General features: G+C 48.5%; 1 protein-coding gene across 3 annotated transcripts; it reads left to right on the forward strand.

Annotated features, from left to right (window-relative positions):
• Positions 1–300: 300 nt before the first annotated feature.
• MIGA2 (mitoguardin 2) lies at positions 301–16,678 on the forward strand. 3 transcript variants are annotated; one of them, XM_086625136.1, is made up of 16 exons: positions 301–328; positions 1,824–2,062; positions 2,694–2,904; positions 3,860–3,972; positions 6,342–6,459; positions 6,824–6,963; positions 8,455–8,572; positions 8,759–8,859; positions 9,344–9,459; positions 9,892–9,964; positions 10,628–10,714; positions 11,355–11,453; positions 11,696–11,830; positions 12,561–12,614; positions 13,573–13,689; positions 14,319–16,678. In XM_086625136.1, the coding sequence occupies exons 2-16, from the start codon at positions 1,967–1,969 to the stop codon at positions 14,517–14,519; spliced, it is 1,779 nt and encodes a 592-aa protein (XP_086481262.1). In that variant the 5' UTR covers positions 301–328; positions 1,824–1,966; the 3' UTR covers positions 14,520–16,678. The 3 variants fall into 3 exon arrangements, with proteins under 3 accessions (XP_086481262.1, XP_086481261.1, XP_086481263.1); XM_086625135.1 differs by having other exon boundaries at positions 309–328; positions 1,552–2,062; XM_086625137.1 differs by lacking the exon at positions 301–328 and adding an exon at positions 1,623–1,647.
• The last annotated feature ends 299 nt before the right edge of the window (positions 16,679–16,977 follow it).

Here is a 16,977-nt window from a genome sequence, read left to right on the forward strand (position 1 = left end):
CCCTTTAAGCGGGACCGCCCGGCGGGGGGAGCTGTCAGCCGCCGCCGAATGGGCGCTCGCCCCGCCCCTTCCCCTCGCCGCTCAGCCGCACTCGCCGCCGCATCCTCGAGCCGGGCCCGGAAGCGTTCTGATTGGTGCACCGGCAGGCAGCTCGCCGCTCTTATTGGCTAGAGGGGCGCGGGAGGGCGTGGCTTTGTCCCGCTGCGGTCGGCCCCGCCCCCGCGCAGGGTAGGCTGCGGCGCGGGGGAAGGAGACGCTGCCCTTCCGCGGCCATGGCGTGCGGCCGGGCGAGAGGGCGCCGAGCGGGGCTGCGCGCCCCCGCGCCGCGGTGAGTGGTGCCGGCCGGCTCTCTCCCTCGCGGGACCGGGCAGGGCGGGCCGCACCATCACTAGCGGGGGGGGGGGAGTGGGGACCTCCGGGTGGAGCTAGGCCTGGGGCTGGGGGGGCGCGATGAGGTGCAGCGTGTGCGGGACCCTCCGGGATGCGGGGAGTGCGGGCGGCGCCCTGGGGTGCGTGAGTGTAGGGGGCCCGGGGAATCCCCCCGCGGTGCGAGGGGCCTGAGTGACCCCAGCGCGCTGGGGGCTGCCCGGGGGTGCGGGGGGTTTGGGGACGCTCCCGGGGTGCGGAGAGCCCGGGGAGCTCCGTTTGCAGGGCGCCGGCTTGCTGCGGTGCCGGTACAGGGTGTCCCGCGGCGACCTCCCTGCCCCGGGCCTGCCCGGCCGAGGGGTTGAACGCCCCCGCGCCCGGGGGTGCCCGCACTGCCTCGCCACAAGAGCCCGCGGCGGCAGGGCTGCGGTGGGGTGCCCCAGACGGAGGGATTGCCCTGGTCCCTTGCTGCGTGTGCCCGCCGGGCAAGCGTAGTAACCCCCAGGCTGCTTTCTGTGCCCAAAATTTCTTGTACTTTGCCCTCCCGTCTCTGCTCTGGCCAAAGCGTTGCGTTTAACCTTGTGGGGAGAGCCCGTCACCGTGTCTGCCCTGGCGGGCTGCAGCCGCCTTGAAACCGTTTCCAGATGCAGCTCCCAGACGGGCTACACCGACCCACGGGGCCGTGGGGTGTGAGGCTGCTGTCAGCCCTGCGGTCGGGCAGGAATCGGGGGGTGTCACACGACTAACACCCGGGATGGGTTTAGCTGGTCAGTGTGGGGAGACACCAGAGCCCGGCGTGGCCGGAGCGTGGCCATGCACGGAAAAAGAGCAGCATCTCCTTGCTGTGCAGTGGCGACTCACTGCAAAGGCTGGCCTGGCAGGGCACGGGACCAAAGAGTTTATAACTTTGTGGCGTTTAAAAAATGACCCCCTCTGGTTTCAATACATTCTTCCGTAGCTCTGTCCTTGACGTGAAGTGCGTCCCTTCTCCCCAGCTCCCAGCACGGCCAGCAAACCTCTGCATAAACTCAAGCAGTGTTGAAACCTCCTGGGCAAACACCCTTTGGTTGGTCTTTGATGCACAGAACACTGTAGGCAAGGGGAGTTTTGACAGTGAAAGTGTACATACAGTCATTTGTAATGATTTTTTTTTTTATATGGGGACTGCAAACAAAATCTCTCCAGCCACGTGCAGCTGATTCTGTGTGGAAATCCCTGGCAGCTATTGAGTCCAAGGATGCTGCTGCTGTAGAGCAGTTTGGGAATCTGCCCCTGTGGTTGGTAGGACAAACAAAAAAAAATTGCTGCTGTTGGTGAGAAAATTCTTTACATCTCCTGCTGGGCTCTAGCAGCATTGCTGCTCCAAGTGACCTGGTGTGTGGTTTGTGAAGTGCGGTACGAGGAAGTGCAGGTCCTGTGTTCCCTTCCCTCACCTGATTTTTCTCCTCCTCCTGCAGGAGGATTGCTGGATGAAGGCGACCGCAGGACTCTCAGCCAGATGTCAGAGAAAAGTTGGATTTCTTTGTGAGCAGCTCACACAGCATCCACAAGTGCTCTTCCCCTTCGTGGCTTCTGGAGGTGCTGACATCCTTGTGCAGACATGGCATTTAGAAGGACAGAGGGAATGTCCATCATCCAGGCCTTGGCAATGACCGTGGCAGAGATCCCCGTGTTTGTGTACACGACGTTCGGGCAGGTACAACAAGCAGGAAAGGCTTTTCTGTCGGGTTGCCTGAGTTTTCTCTTTGAGGATTGTCTGTGTTAGTAGTGAGGGACAGAGGCATGACGGGGTGATGTTGGGGGACCTGGGCAGCCTGAAGGTTTGTAAGAATTGCTTGGGGAGCCTGAGGTGGTGAGAGAGAAGGAAGGACTTGGAGAGGGGAGAGAAGTGCTTCCCACATCGCTCTCCAGGAGACTGCCCAGGTTCAACCTTTCCCTTTATCAAAGGCACTAAAAAACCCCTTTGTTTTAAAGAAGAGTAATGTTTTTCCCACTTCTAGTAATGCAACACTTAGGGTAATAAAGCTCAGCTACATACCAGGGTTTCAGAGCTGAATTTGGGCAACTCAGATTAAATCTGTTACAGGCTGTGTGCGAATTTTGCAGTGCGTTTTGGTAATGAGCATTGAGACCAAGTTCTCCAGGTTCTGTCAAATAATGCTCCTCAGTTTCTCTGCTGCCAAGTCTTGGTTGTGGAGGAAGAGTCGTGTTTTACGAGTGGGAGGGGGAATGCTAAGGTGTCTTATGTTTGACTGCTTTAAAAAAAAAAGAAAGGGTGGTGGAATTGGTTTTTCATTGTTGCTCTTTCATATCTTTTGTGTTTAAAGTCTGTCTTCTCTCAGCTGCGGCTCTCTCCAGGCCTGCGTAAGGTGCTGTTTGCTACAGCTCTCGGGACGGTTGCGTTGGCTCTTGCAGCTCATCAGCTGAAGCGTCGTCGTCGTCGGAAGAAGCAGATTGCTCCAGAGAAGTGCGGCTTTAAACCTGGAGGGATCACAGTGCCCATCTTGCCAACCAGAAGGATCTCCTCCGTGAAGAAAGGTTGGCCTTGCAAAAAGGGAAAATGTCCAAAAGCCTTCCGTGAGGGAGCTAAAAGCGTGTACAGGGAGTGATGGGAAGTTCCTGACAGCTGAGAGGAGAGGAAAGCAAAGCCATTGGTGTAGTGCATTGATGCAGAATGAAATTAGAAGCCCGAAGCACAGTGCCATGAACACAGGGTTAGTGGAGGAAAGAGAGAGACCCTGAGCTCAAAGCCCTTGCAAGAAAAAAGTGACACTGAGGTTTTCACCAAGGTTTGCAGTTCCCATTCTCCTTCCTACAGAAAGACTGTGGACCCGTTACACCATGCTTCTCCCAATAATGACGACCCAGGGCGCACAGTGACCTGGTTGCATATTGATCTTGGTGATGCCAATGTGGTGCCTGACCCAGGGGTCCTGTGTGCAGCCACATCGGCGAGGCTGGGCGGTGGAGGGAAGGGTGGCCTTGGCCAGGCTGGGGAGTCAGGAGTGTCCATCCAGCTCTGCAGTGGCTCCTGCGCCTTGAGCAGCTTCTTCATCTGATTGTATTGATTTTGGGGGTGAAAATGACACAGGTACTCAGCAAAGCACTTCAGGGATTAAGTGTTTGTTTTGTGAAATGTATGAAAATATTTAAGCATTTTTAATAATAACCAAGGGAGCGATGTCTGTGCTCTGCCTGGCCCGAGGGAAGCTGGAGGAGTTTCTTCTTGATGGTTTCTACTTGTGCTTGTCTCCTGCCATCCATAAGTGGTGAATAAATATTCATTCCTCAGCCTCAGATCCCCACTGATACCAACTTGCTTAGTGTCTCAGAGCAAAATAGAGCGTACAGGAGATCCATGACTCATTTTTAGGTATTGGATGCTGCTTTGTCCATCCACAGTCACCTTGACAGGGTGATGTTTCCCCCCCTATTCACAGCTGCAGTGAACCAGGCCTAAAATCCTGTTTTTGTGTGACCTTCCCAACTGCAGGATACTCCAGCAAGAGAGTCCAGAGTCCTGGCAGCAAGAGCAATGACACGCTCAGTGGGATTTCCTCCATTGAACCCAGCAAACATTCCAGTTCTTCCCACAGCCTCGCCTCGGTAAGGACCTTCTCAGCTGGACTGGGAGAATCAGGGCTGGGATATACAAGTGCACCTACTTGTGACAAGATCACCAGGTCCTTGAGCTTGCACTGGCCAATGGATAATGCCAGAGCTTTTGAAGCAGAACAGGTTATGGCATAATTGTAGGGCGGACTCTGATATTAACCTTGCAGTGACTGGAGTTGCCTGAGTGGAATCAAAGCAACCTTTTCCTGTGGCCAAGATCCCCAGGGTACCTCCCACTTCTTTGGCACGCGAGAGGCTGGAGGAGAGACTTGCGTGTAGGACATGGCCATGATTCCTGGGGGTTCTCTGTGACCCTCAAGGAGCGAGGCTGAGTTGTTGCTGGGTCTTGTAGCAATGGGGAGCTTGTTTGTTTCCTGCTGCAGTGGGGTTTTGGGTGGCCCAGCAGTCCCTGTGCCAGCACAGCCCTTCTGTGCTGCAGCTGCTCACAGGTTGCTTGGTTGATAAAACCAAGTTAACTACCAAAATCAAATAGCTCTGATTGGGAAACAGTGCAGGTTGAGAACACAGCCTAGTTGTTCTACCACCTCCAAAGCCAGAAGCATCCTGTAAATACAGGTAATTCAGGCTTGACCAGGCAGCAGAAGCCACCACTGCTCATATCCACCTCTTGTGAGACCAAACCCAGAAGTGCTGGGGAGCATTTGTGGCTTCAAGACCCGTTTTACATCCCCATTGCTCAAAGCCTCATTTGCTGCTGTTGGAGCAGTGGGCAGCACAAGCAAACCTCTGCAGCTTTGTGCGCTGTGACTTCCTGGGAAACACCCCCTCCCTTGGTGTCACCTGCGAGAGCACCCAGCCTCGGTGGCTGGTTAGTAATGCTGAGGCAGGAAAGTGGGAGAAAAATCACCCCTTCGAAGGGAGTGTCGGCGCCCTACAGTATCTACAGGCACTGCTGTATTTTAGCTTCTCCTGGATGGTTAAAGCACCAGAAGGTTGCCAAAAATCTGTGCTGGCTGAAAGAGTGTCTCCAGCAGGCGGCAGTGCTGGCCCGGCGCTGGGCATGCAGCCCTGCACCAGTGTTCCCCTGGGGTAACTGGGATATGATGGGACGCGTCAGTGCGGACACATGTGGCCTCTCTCTCCCTGCAGGGACTCTCACGTCCACTTAATTCCCCCGTGGCCTCTCCCTTCCCACAGATGCTGTCTGAGTTTTGTATTGCTTAAGTCTGTTTGTCTTTAGATAAAAAACGGTCTAAATTCCTTTTTCCACTGCCAGTGCATGGCTGGGGATATCCACACAGAGAGGGATCTGTTCCCGTACCCCCTGCGTTGTGTGGGAGCTGAGCGTCTGTGACACCGTGCTCATTGTTTTCATGTTACTTTATGGGAAAACAGCTCCTCCTTCGCACACCTGCAGTTTCTGCCTGCTCTCTCGTCTGCTTCCTGGGGCTGCCCTTTGCCATCTAGTAAATAAGTCAGCAACAGTGAACTGATGATTTGCAGTTCTGGATCTCAAGGTGATTTATTAACACTCCACAGAGATTAATCCATGGAGGCAGGGCAGGAACTCATCTGTCAGATGGTTATTGTAGCTTTTTTCCTAGCATCAGGCTCATGTTTGGACATTTTCCTCCAAGCCATGTGAAAATACTCATCATCGATAGCGTCTGAACCCAGCACTTTATCGGGTCAGACTTCAAAAGATATTTATGCACTCGTGTGAAATTGTAGACAGCTGACAATTTGCCATGTGGATCTCAGTGCTCAGTTCTCCCAGCAGAAGGTTTTGTTACAAAGAGAAGGGCGAGGATCTCCCTGGCCAAAGTCCTCAGCTGTAGTTTTACTGGTAATCTGTTCCTTTGTTTAGGCTGTTGGTGCTTCCTCCCCACTTCCAGCATTCTTTGCACCAGCAACTGGGGCTGACATCAACTTTCTATCAAAATCCTTGTGCCTTTGTAGCAATTGCTTTGGAGCTTTCTTGGGCTGTCACCTCTGTCAGCGCTCTCCTGCTAGTGATCACTGTTACTCAGCTCGCCGTTTCCTAATGAAGCTTCAGTGTAGATTGGTTGGGAAGGTATTTCCCACACAACTTCTGTGCTTTCGAAGAGGCTGCTGTGGTGCTGGGTGAAGAAGGGGAGGGCTTCTCACTTTACCGTATCTGCAGCTCTCGGCAGTTGACAGCGTAGCGTGAATGCAAGTGGGACAGGGCCAGTAACCCTTGGTACCTTCTCCTTTCCAGGCAAGGGAGTATTGATATAGGGAAGCCTAAGAGTAAACATGGGGAAGGGAAATGGCTTGTAGTCCAGATTTAACTGGTGGTGGTGTTTGTGTGGTCTTAACACTGCTACCCTTGGAGAGAATTCAAAAGGCAGTTGCTATTCTCTGCTCCTTTCTTGCAGATGGTAGCAGTCAACTCTTCAAGTCCAACACCAGCATCAGCAGGGATGTGGGAGGCCCAGGCAATGGGAGATGCTGGAGCCATTGGTGATTCCAGTGCAGAAAGCCTCTATGTTCAAGGTAAACAAGCACAAGGGTAACATCACCTTGGAGTGGTTGTTTATCACTGTGAGAGCAAAAAGAGAGGGTAAATTGACATAGAGCATCAGCAGCTTGATGTAGAGCTCTAAGAGGAAGCTCTCTCTCATTCTCAACTTAAGCTGAGTCACTTGTTAGTTGTAAAAATCCCATCTTCTCCTAAAGAAACGTTTCTCTGTTTTCTCAGTGAATAATTTATTTCCAAAATACTGTGCTTTGAGCAACAGGCTCATCTTGTTCAGAGAACAGTATTTGCTGGATTGTCTCAGTGAGCAAAGACTCGTGCTGTATCGCCTTGTTCCTAAGCGGCCTGGGACTCTCACAGCTTGTATTTGGTTCCTGCCAGGCATGGAGCTGTTTGAGGAGGCCCTGCAGAAGTGGGAGCAGGCACTGACCATCAGGCAGAGGGACAGTGCTAGTACCAGCACCCCTGTGCCCTGGGACAGCAAGAAACAGCAAGAGAGCATGTCTGAGAGCATCCCAGAGGTACGCCTCCACTTTTCTCTTGCGTTTGCCAGCTGGGGAACATGCTGAAAGGCCAGCCTGGGTGCTGGAAGCAGTAATTAGCAGATTAAAAGAAGAGCAAATTAAGGGCAGAGGCAGGCCAGACTGTTTAAGAGATGTCTATAGCTGTGCCTTCCTTATGCAAATGTGAGTGGGTGTTTTTAATTTCTTTCTCTTTTTAATAAGTCTCGCCCCCTCATTCCCCAGCTTTTCTACCCACCTTCCAGTGTTATGTCAGTCACTGTCACAAGTCTTCCAGCAGCAGAGGCTGCGGTAGGAAAAGGTGGTAAAAAGTACAGCACCGGAGAGGGAGAAATAGCATTTTGCCTGGCAGTGTTGTGTCTGTAACTTTTTGATGCGTTTGAAAGCAGAGATCTTGATGGTCGCTATCGCTTGCTAGGAAGCTGGGTGGAGAAGCAGAGGCCAGCTGCCTGCACGTATTGATGAGTAAAGCGAAGTGGTAACTCGGTAGTAGCTAAGCATGCCCCTGCTCACTGAGCCAGTGGGTCAGGGAGATGTGTAACTTGTTCTACCTACAGCTACAGAAACAAGTATTTTAGGACAACTCTTTGTTGTCTTGGACTTGAGGACTATGCAAGGAAGACCTCTGATAAGAGGAGATCCAAACTAGAAAGGCTCAGTGACAATCACGAAGCTAAAAAGAGCAGCTGTAGCTCAGGACTGAAAGGAGCTGAACTCCCGACTCTCCAGAGTTCTTGCTGGCAAAAAGTGTTCCCAGCCTCGTATAAACAGGGCCTGGTGTAGTAAGTATGTGGGATGTTTGTCTTTTGCGGTGGATAATATTTATCCAAGTCAAATCTGGATTCTCATGTTGTCTCTCCTTGAAGAGTCCTATAGTATTTCTAAAACTGACTTAAAAACAGTTGATTCATTATCAAAATAGATTTTGTGCTTCTTGTCTTCTGGGTGAGATACTCATGCAGACACAGGGGCATGAAGGCAACATGCTGTGTAAATCTTATTTTTCTTGCTTTTTTTCCTATCTTCCTGTGCTGCTTACAGCAAACTTTGCTTATGCCCAACGCCTTAATCCAAGGCTCATTGTCTGTTACCCAGTTCTGGATACTCTGTATTCAACAGAGGCTTCTGATGTGATTCCTTCCTGAGATTAGGCTAAAGTCACAAGTCAAGAGAATTAAGTGATCTGTAACTCATTGAAATACCTGTTTTTCTGGATGACAGGTTAATGTTCTTAAAATCTTTCTTCCTTTTTTAACAGGAGAACAAAATTGTAAAGCTAAAAAGCCAGAGGGTTTGAACAGGCTGTGTAGAAGCTTCCCTCCCCTTGCGTTATTAGCTGCATTGTAGGATTAATGAGTCCCCTCACTTTTTTTTTTAAATCATTTAATCTGCAAACTAAATCCCATTTTACTGAAAATTTCCTTCCATATTTGTGCTGTCAATCTGTCTGCCCAGCTGGCTAACTAAGGGTGGCATATGTGTGTGTTCCAGGAGGAGTCCCAGAAAAGGGAGTTCGCCGAGAAGCTGGAGTCCCTCTTGCACCGAGCCTACCACCTCCAGGAAGAGTTTGGGTCTTCGCTTCCGTCAGACAGCATGCTGCTGGATCTGGGTATGGCAACTGGGATAGAAAAGCATCAGAAGGCCAGTTTATTTTCTGATTTTTGTGTCTTTTCTGTAAGCTAGGCAATGGAGTGGTGACAAAGTGCAGTTTGTGGGGGTGGGAGGGAGAGCACAGTGGCTAAGACGAGTGCTAGTCTATAAACTCCAACACATGCAACTTCTTCCTCTCCTCCAGAGAAGACTTTAATGCTTCCATTGACGGATGGGTCACTGCGGCTTCGGACAGATGATGAAGACAGTTCAATTTCCGAGGATTCTTTCTTCTCTGCAGCAGAGGTGACTTCAATTTCAGCTGTGCGTAGCAGTCCAGCTGTTTGGAGGGGAGCCACAAAGGCAGTGGAGCCAGATGCATCTTGGTAGAGGAAGATGATACGACAGGGAGCAACAGCCCCAAGCTGGGAGGTTCATGATGGATGTTCGGAAAAGCTTTTTCATTAGGGGCATGGTGCAGCCCTTTCCAACCAGCGTTTCTGTGTCATCTTCCTATCTACTGTAGAAAACATGGCATAACAGCTAGGAAAGTACTGTAAATGTAATGTAATGTGTCTTGGTTCTGTAAATTTTAGGGGATACTGAGCTGTGGCAGAGTTGAGATAGCTTTGAAACTGACAGGAAAAGAAATACTTTGCATGAAATAATTGGCACCAACAAAAGTTTGCTAGCTGAAGAAGGCACATCTTGCTTGTGTGCAGTTTTTGACTATTTGCAAATATTTAACGAGATCGTTTTGTTCTTCCCATGCCTCTTGCCACCTCTACAGCTCTTTGACTCTCTCCACTTTGAGGAAATACCGTTCCACCTCTCCAAGCCAGTAGCAGCATATGAAGAAGCTCTGCAGTTAGTGAAAGAAGGGAAAGTTGCGTGCCGGACGCTGAGGTGAAGTGCCAGCTGGAGTCATGGGCCCTTGTGTTCAGGCTCCTTTGAGCAGTGTGGACACCTTATCTGCCTTCGAACAGCCCTATGACGAGAATAACCCTTTGAGGACAGAAACTCTTAGCATCTTTCCTGCTGGTTTAGACTTCCCAGGGAACTAGGGCCAGATTTTGGGAGACATTAAAGGGTAATTGTCCCAGGAAATTAGTAATGAGAAATGTGCCTGTTCTGTGTGGCTGGCTGGCATAGTTGTGTTGTAACAGCCTTTGCAGGGGTGCTGTGGTCCCCCAGGGAGCTGTGCAAAGGGAATGCAGTTGTTAACTTTCTCCTAGGCACAGACTGGGAATGACTTTCTTTTTTCATGGGAGCATAGTTGTTAGGAACACAGACATTGGGAGAGCTGAAATTGATGCAATCTTTCCCCTTTCTGTCTAGGACAGAGCTCCTTGGCTGCTACAGCGACCAGGATTTCCTTGCGAAGCTGCATTGCGTCAGGCAGGCCTTCCAGGTGAGAATGGCACCTGGATTCCGGCAGCATGTTGCTGCCAGCAGCACGTTCCTGTCTGCCAGCACAGGAGTGAAGCCTTTGCCTCTCTAGAGCAAGTAAAAGCAGAAGCAGCAGCAGGCCAAGCTCCCCTTGCTTAACTCTGTAATCTTGTCCTGATGGATTTGATTGGGAGAGGATCCCCTGGTCCCTGTGCCCAGCTTGAGTGGTGGTTACATGGCCTCTGATGCTGGTTTAGTTCTGGGAAGTTAAAGTCTGGGAATTTCAGAGTTGCCCAGAAGCTGGTACTCCCACTTGAGAGCTTTTCACTGGACTGGAGTCAAACCTCTGATGTGAGGGAGCAAGGTTTCCTTCCCCTTACCACAGTCCCCGTCCTGGCAATGTATGTCTAGAGCCTGAAGAGCAACTTTTGTGCCCTGGCCCCACTGCCACCCCATGGCTCCCATACCTCTGTTCTTGCTGCTTCCAGTCTTTCAGCCTAATTTTAAACTTGATTCCTGGAGAGAGCAGTTTTGCTTTCTAGACTCCAGCTTATTAACGGTTAATGATACTGGTGTATGCAGCATCACACTGCTTTATGTCCTGTCCTTTTTTTTTTTTTTCTCCCAAGTCAGAATTTGTGTGGGTGTAGGCGTTCACACGAGACTTCTTGTGTTCCCTTTGCAGGAGCTGCTGGAGGATGAAAGCAATCAACTGTTTTTTGGGGAAGTTGGGAAGCAAATGGTGATAGGACTGATGACAAAAGCTGAAAAGGTAGGAAGTTTGTATGACAACTAAGTTGTGTCTTGAGCACAGGGATACTTGTTCCCCCATCCCAACCCAGAGTTCTTCCAGTGTATTGGAAGAAGGAAAGTTTCATTCGTATGATGGTGACTGTTGTGAGAAACAAAATACTTGTGTTTTTAATCTCGTTTAACCAAGTTCTCTTGAAAGAGTCTCTCTGTGCATCTCCTGTCCACAGTTTGATACTGTGGCTCACTGGAGCGAACAGAGGGTGCAGGCTGTGCATCAACAGTGGCATCATCTCAAGGACCGTAGGAAAGGAAAAAGAAAATCAAATCTTTACATCAACAACGTATTAGTTTTCAGATTACTGGCTTAGTCACTGGTCAGCCCCTGAACAGGAAGATTGTTCCTTGCATAGTGTTAGTCCGTTACTGGATCAGTTTGTGTACAGGTGTCTCTGCCTACTTCCCTGAAGAAAGTGGAGCAACGTAGATGCTTTGAGCCACAGCTGAGCCTGGAGCCATTCATGCTTCCTAGAACCAAGTTCTTTTTCTGCACAGTGTTTTGGTTAAAAACTTCAGCCAGTCGCATGCATTGATGTTGATGTTAGCTCAAAATAGAGTAGTCAAACTTTGGTGAAATGTGTTTTGTTTCTCTGCTCTCCCAGAATCCCAAAGCTTTTCTGGAAAGCTACGAGGAGATGCTGCATTATGCACTGAAGCAAGAGACCTGGCCAACCACTCAGCAGGAGCTGGAAGGAAGAGGGGTTGGTAAAGACATTCCCTCTACAAAGCTGCAGAGGGATTGGAAGATAACGGATGTGTAGGAACAGCCCAGGAATGAAAGAACCAGAAATATGACTATTTTGCAATTGTACATTGTGTATTTCAACTCATTATGTTTTGTTGCTTCAAACCAAAAGAGTAAAGTCTGTCTCTTTTTTTTAATCTTTTTTCTTTTTTTTTTATTAAACCTGTTTCCTTTACAGACTGTTCTGCTCTCTGACAGGTGGTGTGCATGAGTTTCTTTGATATTGTGCTGGACTTCATCCTCATGGATGCTTTTGAGGATCTGGAGAACCCGCCCTCCTCTGTGCTGGCTGTGCTGCGCAACCGATGGCTCTCCGACAGCTTCAAGGAGACGGTGCGTTAAGCGAGTAGTCCTTGTGCTGAGCATGAGATGGAAGTGCCAAGTCTAGGAAGGAGTATAACCTCGGCTGTCCTGGCTGAGCTGAGTTTTCTCTTTATAAACACTATGGTTTCCTGAAGCTCTAAACAACAATCTTCTGGTGTATGTAAATTGTTTACAGGAAAGCTTTCCTTATTTTGAAAGCATCTGGTTGGCTTCAGTAGATGTATTTCTCTAGTGAGCTTGATCAGTGATGCTATGGAGATGTTAAAAGATGACAGCGCATATTTGCATGAGCGAGAATAAGAGGATCAAAATGTAGGGAGAAAACACGTGGGGTTTTTTGTACCTGGTCATTCATTTCTGGTGGTACCTCAGCAGATGCTGAGGCTCACATAGCAACGCTTTCCTCTAGTCCTGGCCCCCAGCTGCCTATTTAAGACTGTTTAGTTTCATAGACTGAGAAGATGATGATTGGGAGGCACCTTTTAACAGCTCTCTGCTTATAGTCTGCATTCTTGGGTGTTTGGCAACTGTGTCAGATCATGTTAACAATCTTCAAAAGCACTTTGGCTTTTCTGGAGAGGCCAAATCTGCTTCTAATTTACTTAGATTTTGTCACTAATTTTAGAGTTGTTGGCACAAAAGGGCCACTGCTTTGATATTTTGATAGCAATGTATTGGTAAACTGTTTTTATCTGAAAAGAAATCCCAGGAACTGATAGTGTCTCTCTGTTAATTGTAGGCTCTAGCAACTGCTTGCTGGTCAGTTCTGAAAGCAAAAAGGAGGCTTCTGATGGTAAGGAAAACGAATTAAAAAGGAAAGAATCTAATGTATTCGAAGCTGAAAAGATAACACCTAGATCTTGACAAAATACAAAATGTGAGTGTATAAGACTGAACTGAATCGCATTCTGTGTGATGCTTTAGAGCACTGGGGTCCTGCCGTCATTGTTCCAGTGCCATGCCAGTGTTTCACTGAATCAGTCTGAGGTTATTCTCCCTCTTTCTTAATGTGAGGATTCAAAAGACAATGTTGCCTATCTGGTATTCCCTCTCCCTGCTCACAGTACCCTAGGAATGGTCACAGGCAACAAGGGGCTACTCCTGAATCGTGGTTCCTCTGCTGGCAGTGCTGTGAATGGCTCATGTGCTGCTTCACTTCCCAGCACTGACTGCTGACTAGCTACTACTTGATGCGTTTCCATTAAATCTGTGGCCTTCCAAAGTATCACAGCAGAGGAGTTCATGGACCTGGGGAGCAGGAAGCCGCAACTTCACAACCCCAGTTCTGCCACAGGGTCTGTGGCCTCTGGCAAGTTTTCAACTCCTGTCCCACAACCAGCTGGTATGACTGGGTTTGCCTCATGAGATGGTACAAAGAGAAATGAGAGCATTGGAAGCTGTATTGGTGCTGTCACGCAGCTCTGTCTTGGATATTTGCATGCCCTTTCCTGGCTTAGTCTGGACATTATAAAGAGAGTCTATAAAGACAGTCTGATAGTTGCCTTTCACTTTCTTCTATTAAGTCTCCTACTGAAATACTTTAGAAACATGAAGATAGAAAGCTGTAGTTATCCTTCAAGAGATCTGAAAGATAAATGTAATTCTGCAGGAAGAGATGTTCTTAAGTAGCTCTTAACTTCAGTTACTGATGCATGGTGCTTTCTGACATGGAATTTGGTAGCTGATAGGGAATAAGCTGCTAATTCTGTCTGAGAACTGAGACTGACCAATTCTTCTCTTCCCTGTGGCAGGTTCCAGATGGCTTTATCTCTCACTTCTACTCCGTATCGGAGCATGTCAGTCCTGTTCTAGCCTTTGGTTTTCTGGGGCCCAAGCAGCAGCTATCTGAAGTCTGCAGTTTCTTCAAGGTAAGATGGCTTTCCTGTATCTGGTCTGTGCGGGACTCCTGCTGTCTTGTTGCTTAAAGCTGCAGATGTGTGCTTTTGATGGCTGGCTTTGACTGAGGTGGTATTAAGAATCTTGGCTCTGTACAAAAGCCTTCTAAAAATCACTGCTGATTGAGGTGTGGATTGCTGAATTCAGATTGATAAAAATTCCCAACACAATTTGCCATGGCTGATAGCAATGAATGTGTGATGTGATCAATTTATGCCATCAGTATTGGAAAAGACTGCAGATGCATATGCTGAAAGAAGATGTTGTCTAAGAGAACATGGGATCTCACAATTTATTTGACCTTAAAGCCTAAATCCTGTTGTTCTTGTAGATAATATCATGAGAAGCTTTGTTGCATTCATTGAATGTTTGCATGGGTATTGCCATGGACATTGCTTTCCCTGACTTCAAGAGCTCTGCTGTCCTGTTTCAGAGGCATGAAGGGATCTAGCCAGTAATATCCAGCCTAAAGCAGATCTTTGCTGGGATGGCAGACATGCAAAATTCCTTACAGGGTTCTCTGCTTGCTGCAGTCCAGGCAGCTGGTATTGGCAGCTGGGAGGAGGTCTTCTTACTGTAAACCTTCCTTTTGTCTTTGCAGCACCAGATAGTACAATATCTGAAGGACATGTTTGATTTGGACAACGTGAGATACACAACAGTGCAGTCGCTGGCAGAAGACATTTTGCAGCTGTCGCGGCGGCGCAGTGAGATCCTCTTGGGATATCTGGGCACCGAGACTTCCCCTGAGATGAACGGCACGCTTCCTGGTGAAAATGAGCCACTGAAGGAGCTCATCTGATGTCAGTCGGGGAGGAAAACAAGTTTTATACAAGGACCTTTTTCCTCCAAGATGGATAAAACTACCTGCAATGCTCAGTGGTGGCAGCAAGACTATCTCAACACACAGCAACCTGGTGGGACCTGCTTTTTGTAGCCAGTAGTGTTTGCTGGGATGGATCCAGGACCACTTGCCTGCTTATGGTTTGAATTTCTTCTTTGTTCCACCTTCCTGTTCTTTTTATTATTGTTATTTTTAATGTGTCATATAAACCATGAACTGCCTGGGCCCAGATTTTTGCCCAGTTCTCTTGAATTAGGGCAACATATGTACCCGTTTTGCCTGTGCGTTTTCTGGGAGATGATCCCTGATGTTTACGATTGTGTGTGGGAGCAGGAACATAGTTGGTAAATTCTCCACTTGACCCTTAGCTTCTCAAGGAGGCTTTGTTTGCTTTGGGATTTTTATTATTGTTCTTCTCTGCTGTTGTTTCTACAGACATTACTGCTGATTTTTACCTTATGTGTTTTAACACATGCAATGTGACTAGAGAAGATTTCTTTCCCAGGGAGGAAGAAATACTTCTGTAAAGCACTGAAGTAAAACGCAGACTTTTCTAACCAGTCTGAAGCTGTAAGGAAGTTGCTCTGTTTCCTCTGTGTTGGTGCTCTTTGCAGGCCAGATGATGGGCTCTGTGCCGTGGTCTTCCTCGCTTAGTGCTGAGGTCTATGTTTGCCCTTAAGGTGAGCTAGTGTGAGGAGAGGGTGGATTTGCATCCTGCTGTGCATGCACAAAGTCTTTAACATCCATCAAAGTGCCTTGCTGTGTTTCAGTTTTCACTGGGTAGGTGTGGGGTGCGCACAAGCAGAGGGAACCGGAATATCGTGGTGCCTGTTCCTGTTATGCACAAGGTAGTAAGAGGTGCAGGTGTCGGATGTGATGTACGAAAGGGGTGATGTGCACGGATAGCTGGAGAGCTGGGATCAAGCTGCTAGAGAGGAAAGGACTCTTTGTGTCTGTCAGTCCTAAGAAACATAGCGTAGTTTGGGGTATAGATCCAACGCCATGTGTATGTGTGTCTTCGTAGTGCTGGGACAGGCTGTTCTCAAACTGACCGCACAGCCGGCACCTGAAATCTGGCTGCTTTGGCACATGTGCCCAGTCACACACTGGACAGCGGCAGTGGAGTGTGCTGGACTTGAGGCAGTCCTGGCTTTGTGTGAGGTCTGCAGTGATTTGCTGAGCCCTCTGTGAGTGCAGTGCCACGGGTGAAGGCTGAGGGTCCAGCCTGTGCTTTCTCTTGTTTCAGTCCACATGTAGCCCCAAGTCCCAGCCTCGGGAGATCTTCAGAGAGAAGAAAATGGGGACTATCACAAAAACATGGGCTTCACTGTTTTTTCTCCAGACTGATTAGTTATCCCTAGTGTCTGTTGCAGATAAAAGGTGTTTTACCTAGCTGTATTTTTGCAAGGGAACAATATGTAAAATCTGGAGTTTCCGTAGGAATGGAAAGTCAGTGCATGGGCTTGGAGAATACAAGTGTCTTCTTTCTTCCTCTTCAGATCTCTAATGTGGAGTCTGCTGGTAAAAGCAGGAAGTAAGCAGGAAAAAGTAAACAGGAGGATGTAAAAGGAGTAGATAAATGCTCCTGAGATGCTTGCAAGAGGGCAAGTGTAGAGCACGTGACATCTGTTGCTCTATAAGCAGATGAGACTGATGTGGCTGATCCTGGAGAACAGATTAATGCAATAAACAAGACAGTGCTGAGGCAGGAGTAAGGAGCAGCTGACCTGAGTGAGGCTGCACGAAATAAACTGTGACGAGAAGGATTTAAGAGAGAGCAATTGGAACTAGGAAAGGTCTCTGAGGCGTCTTGCTCCTGGCAGCATGCAGGGAGAGAAGAAACAGAGGATGTTGTGTTAGCACAACACACACCTGCTACATGTAAACTGTGATTCAAGGTATGTTATATTCTAAAAGCAAGTTACTTTGCCAAAAAACCCACAAGTTTATAGTGCTTTGTGCTTTTGTATGGCTGGTTTAGAAGAAAGAGTAACTTCAGCAGCTTGTATAGTGGTTACAAAGATGTTAAAATGTGAAGATCGATGTAATAAGACGGATTGTAGTTCTAAACAATCAATGCTGTTAATTTCTCAGTTTTAAAGTTGTTTATGTGTATTTATTTACTACTTTGAGTGTCTTTTGGCCTCAGTGCTTGGGGCAGCCTGCGTGCTTTGTGTGCAGACAAGAACACTGGCCGCTGACTTTGGTCTTTTCACATCCTTGCGGGAGAGGGTACTGAAACAGGGTCCCTGTGAAGCAAACACTAATTTTCACTGTGGCTTTTTAAGCTGAGAAAGTGTGAATTCCTAATCAATCACAGGGAAGAAAGTTTTATTGCAGCTTTATGCTTTTCTTTAGCCCTTATCGCAAACAGGGTATGCCACCCTCCCAGTGAAGGTAAAGAGGGATCTTCCTT

Source organism: Tauraco erythrolophus, chromosome 22 (genome assembly GCF_009769465.1).
Source record: "Tauraco erythrolophus isolate bTauEry1 chromosome 22, bTauEry1.pri, whole genome shotgun sequence".
Lineage (NCBI taxonomy): Eukaryota > Metazoa > Chordata > Aves > Musophagiformes > Musophagidae > Tauraco > Tauraco erythrolophus.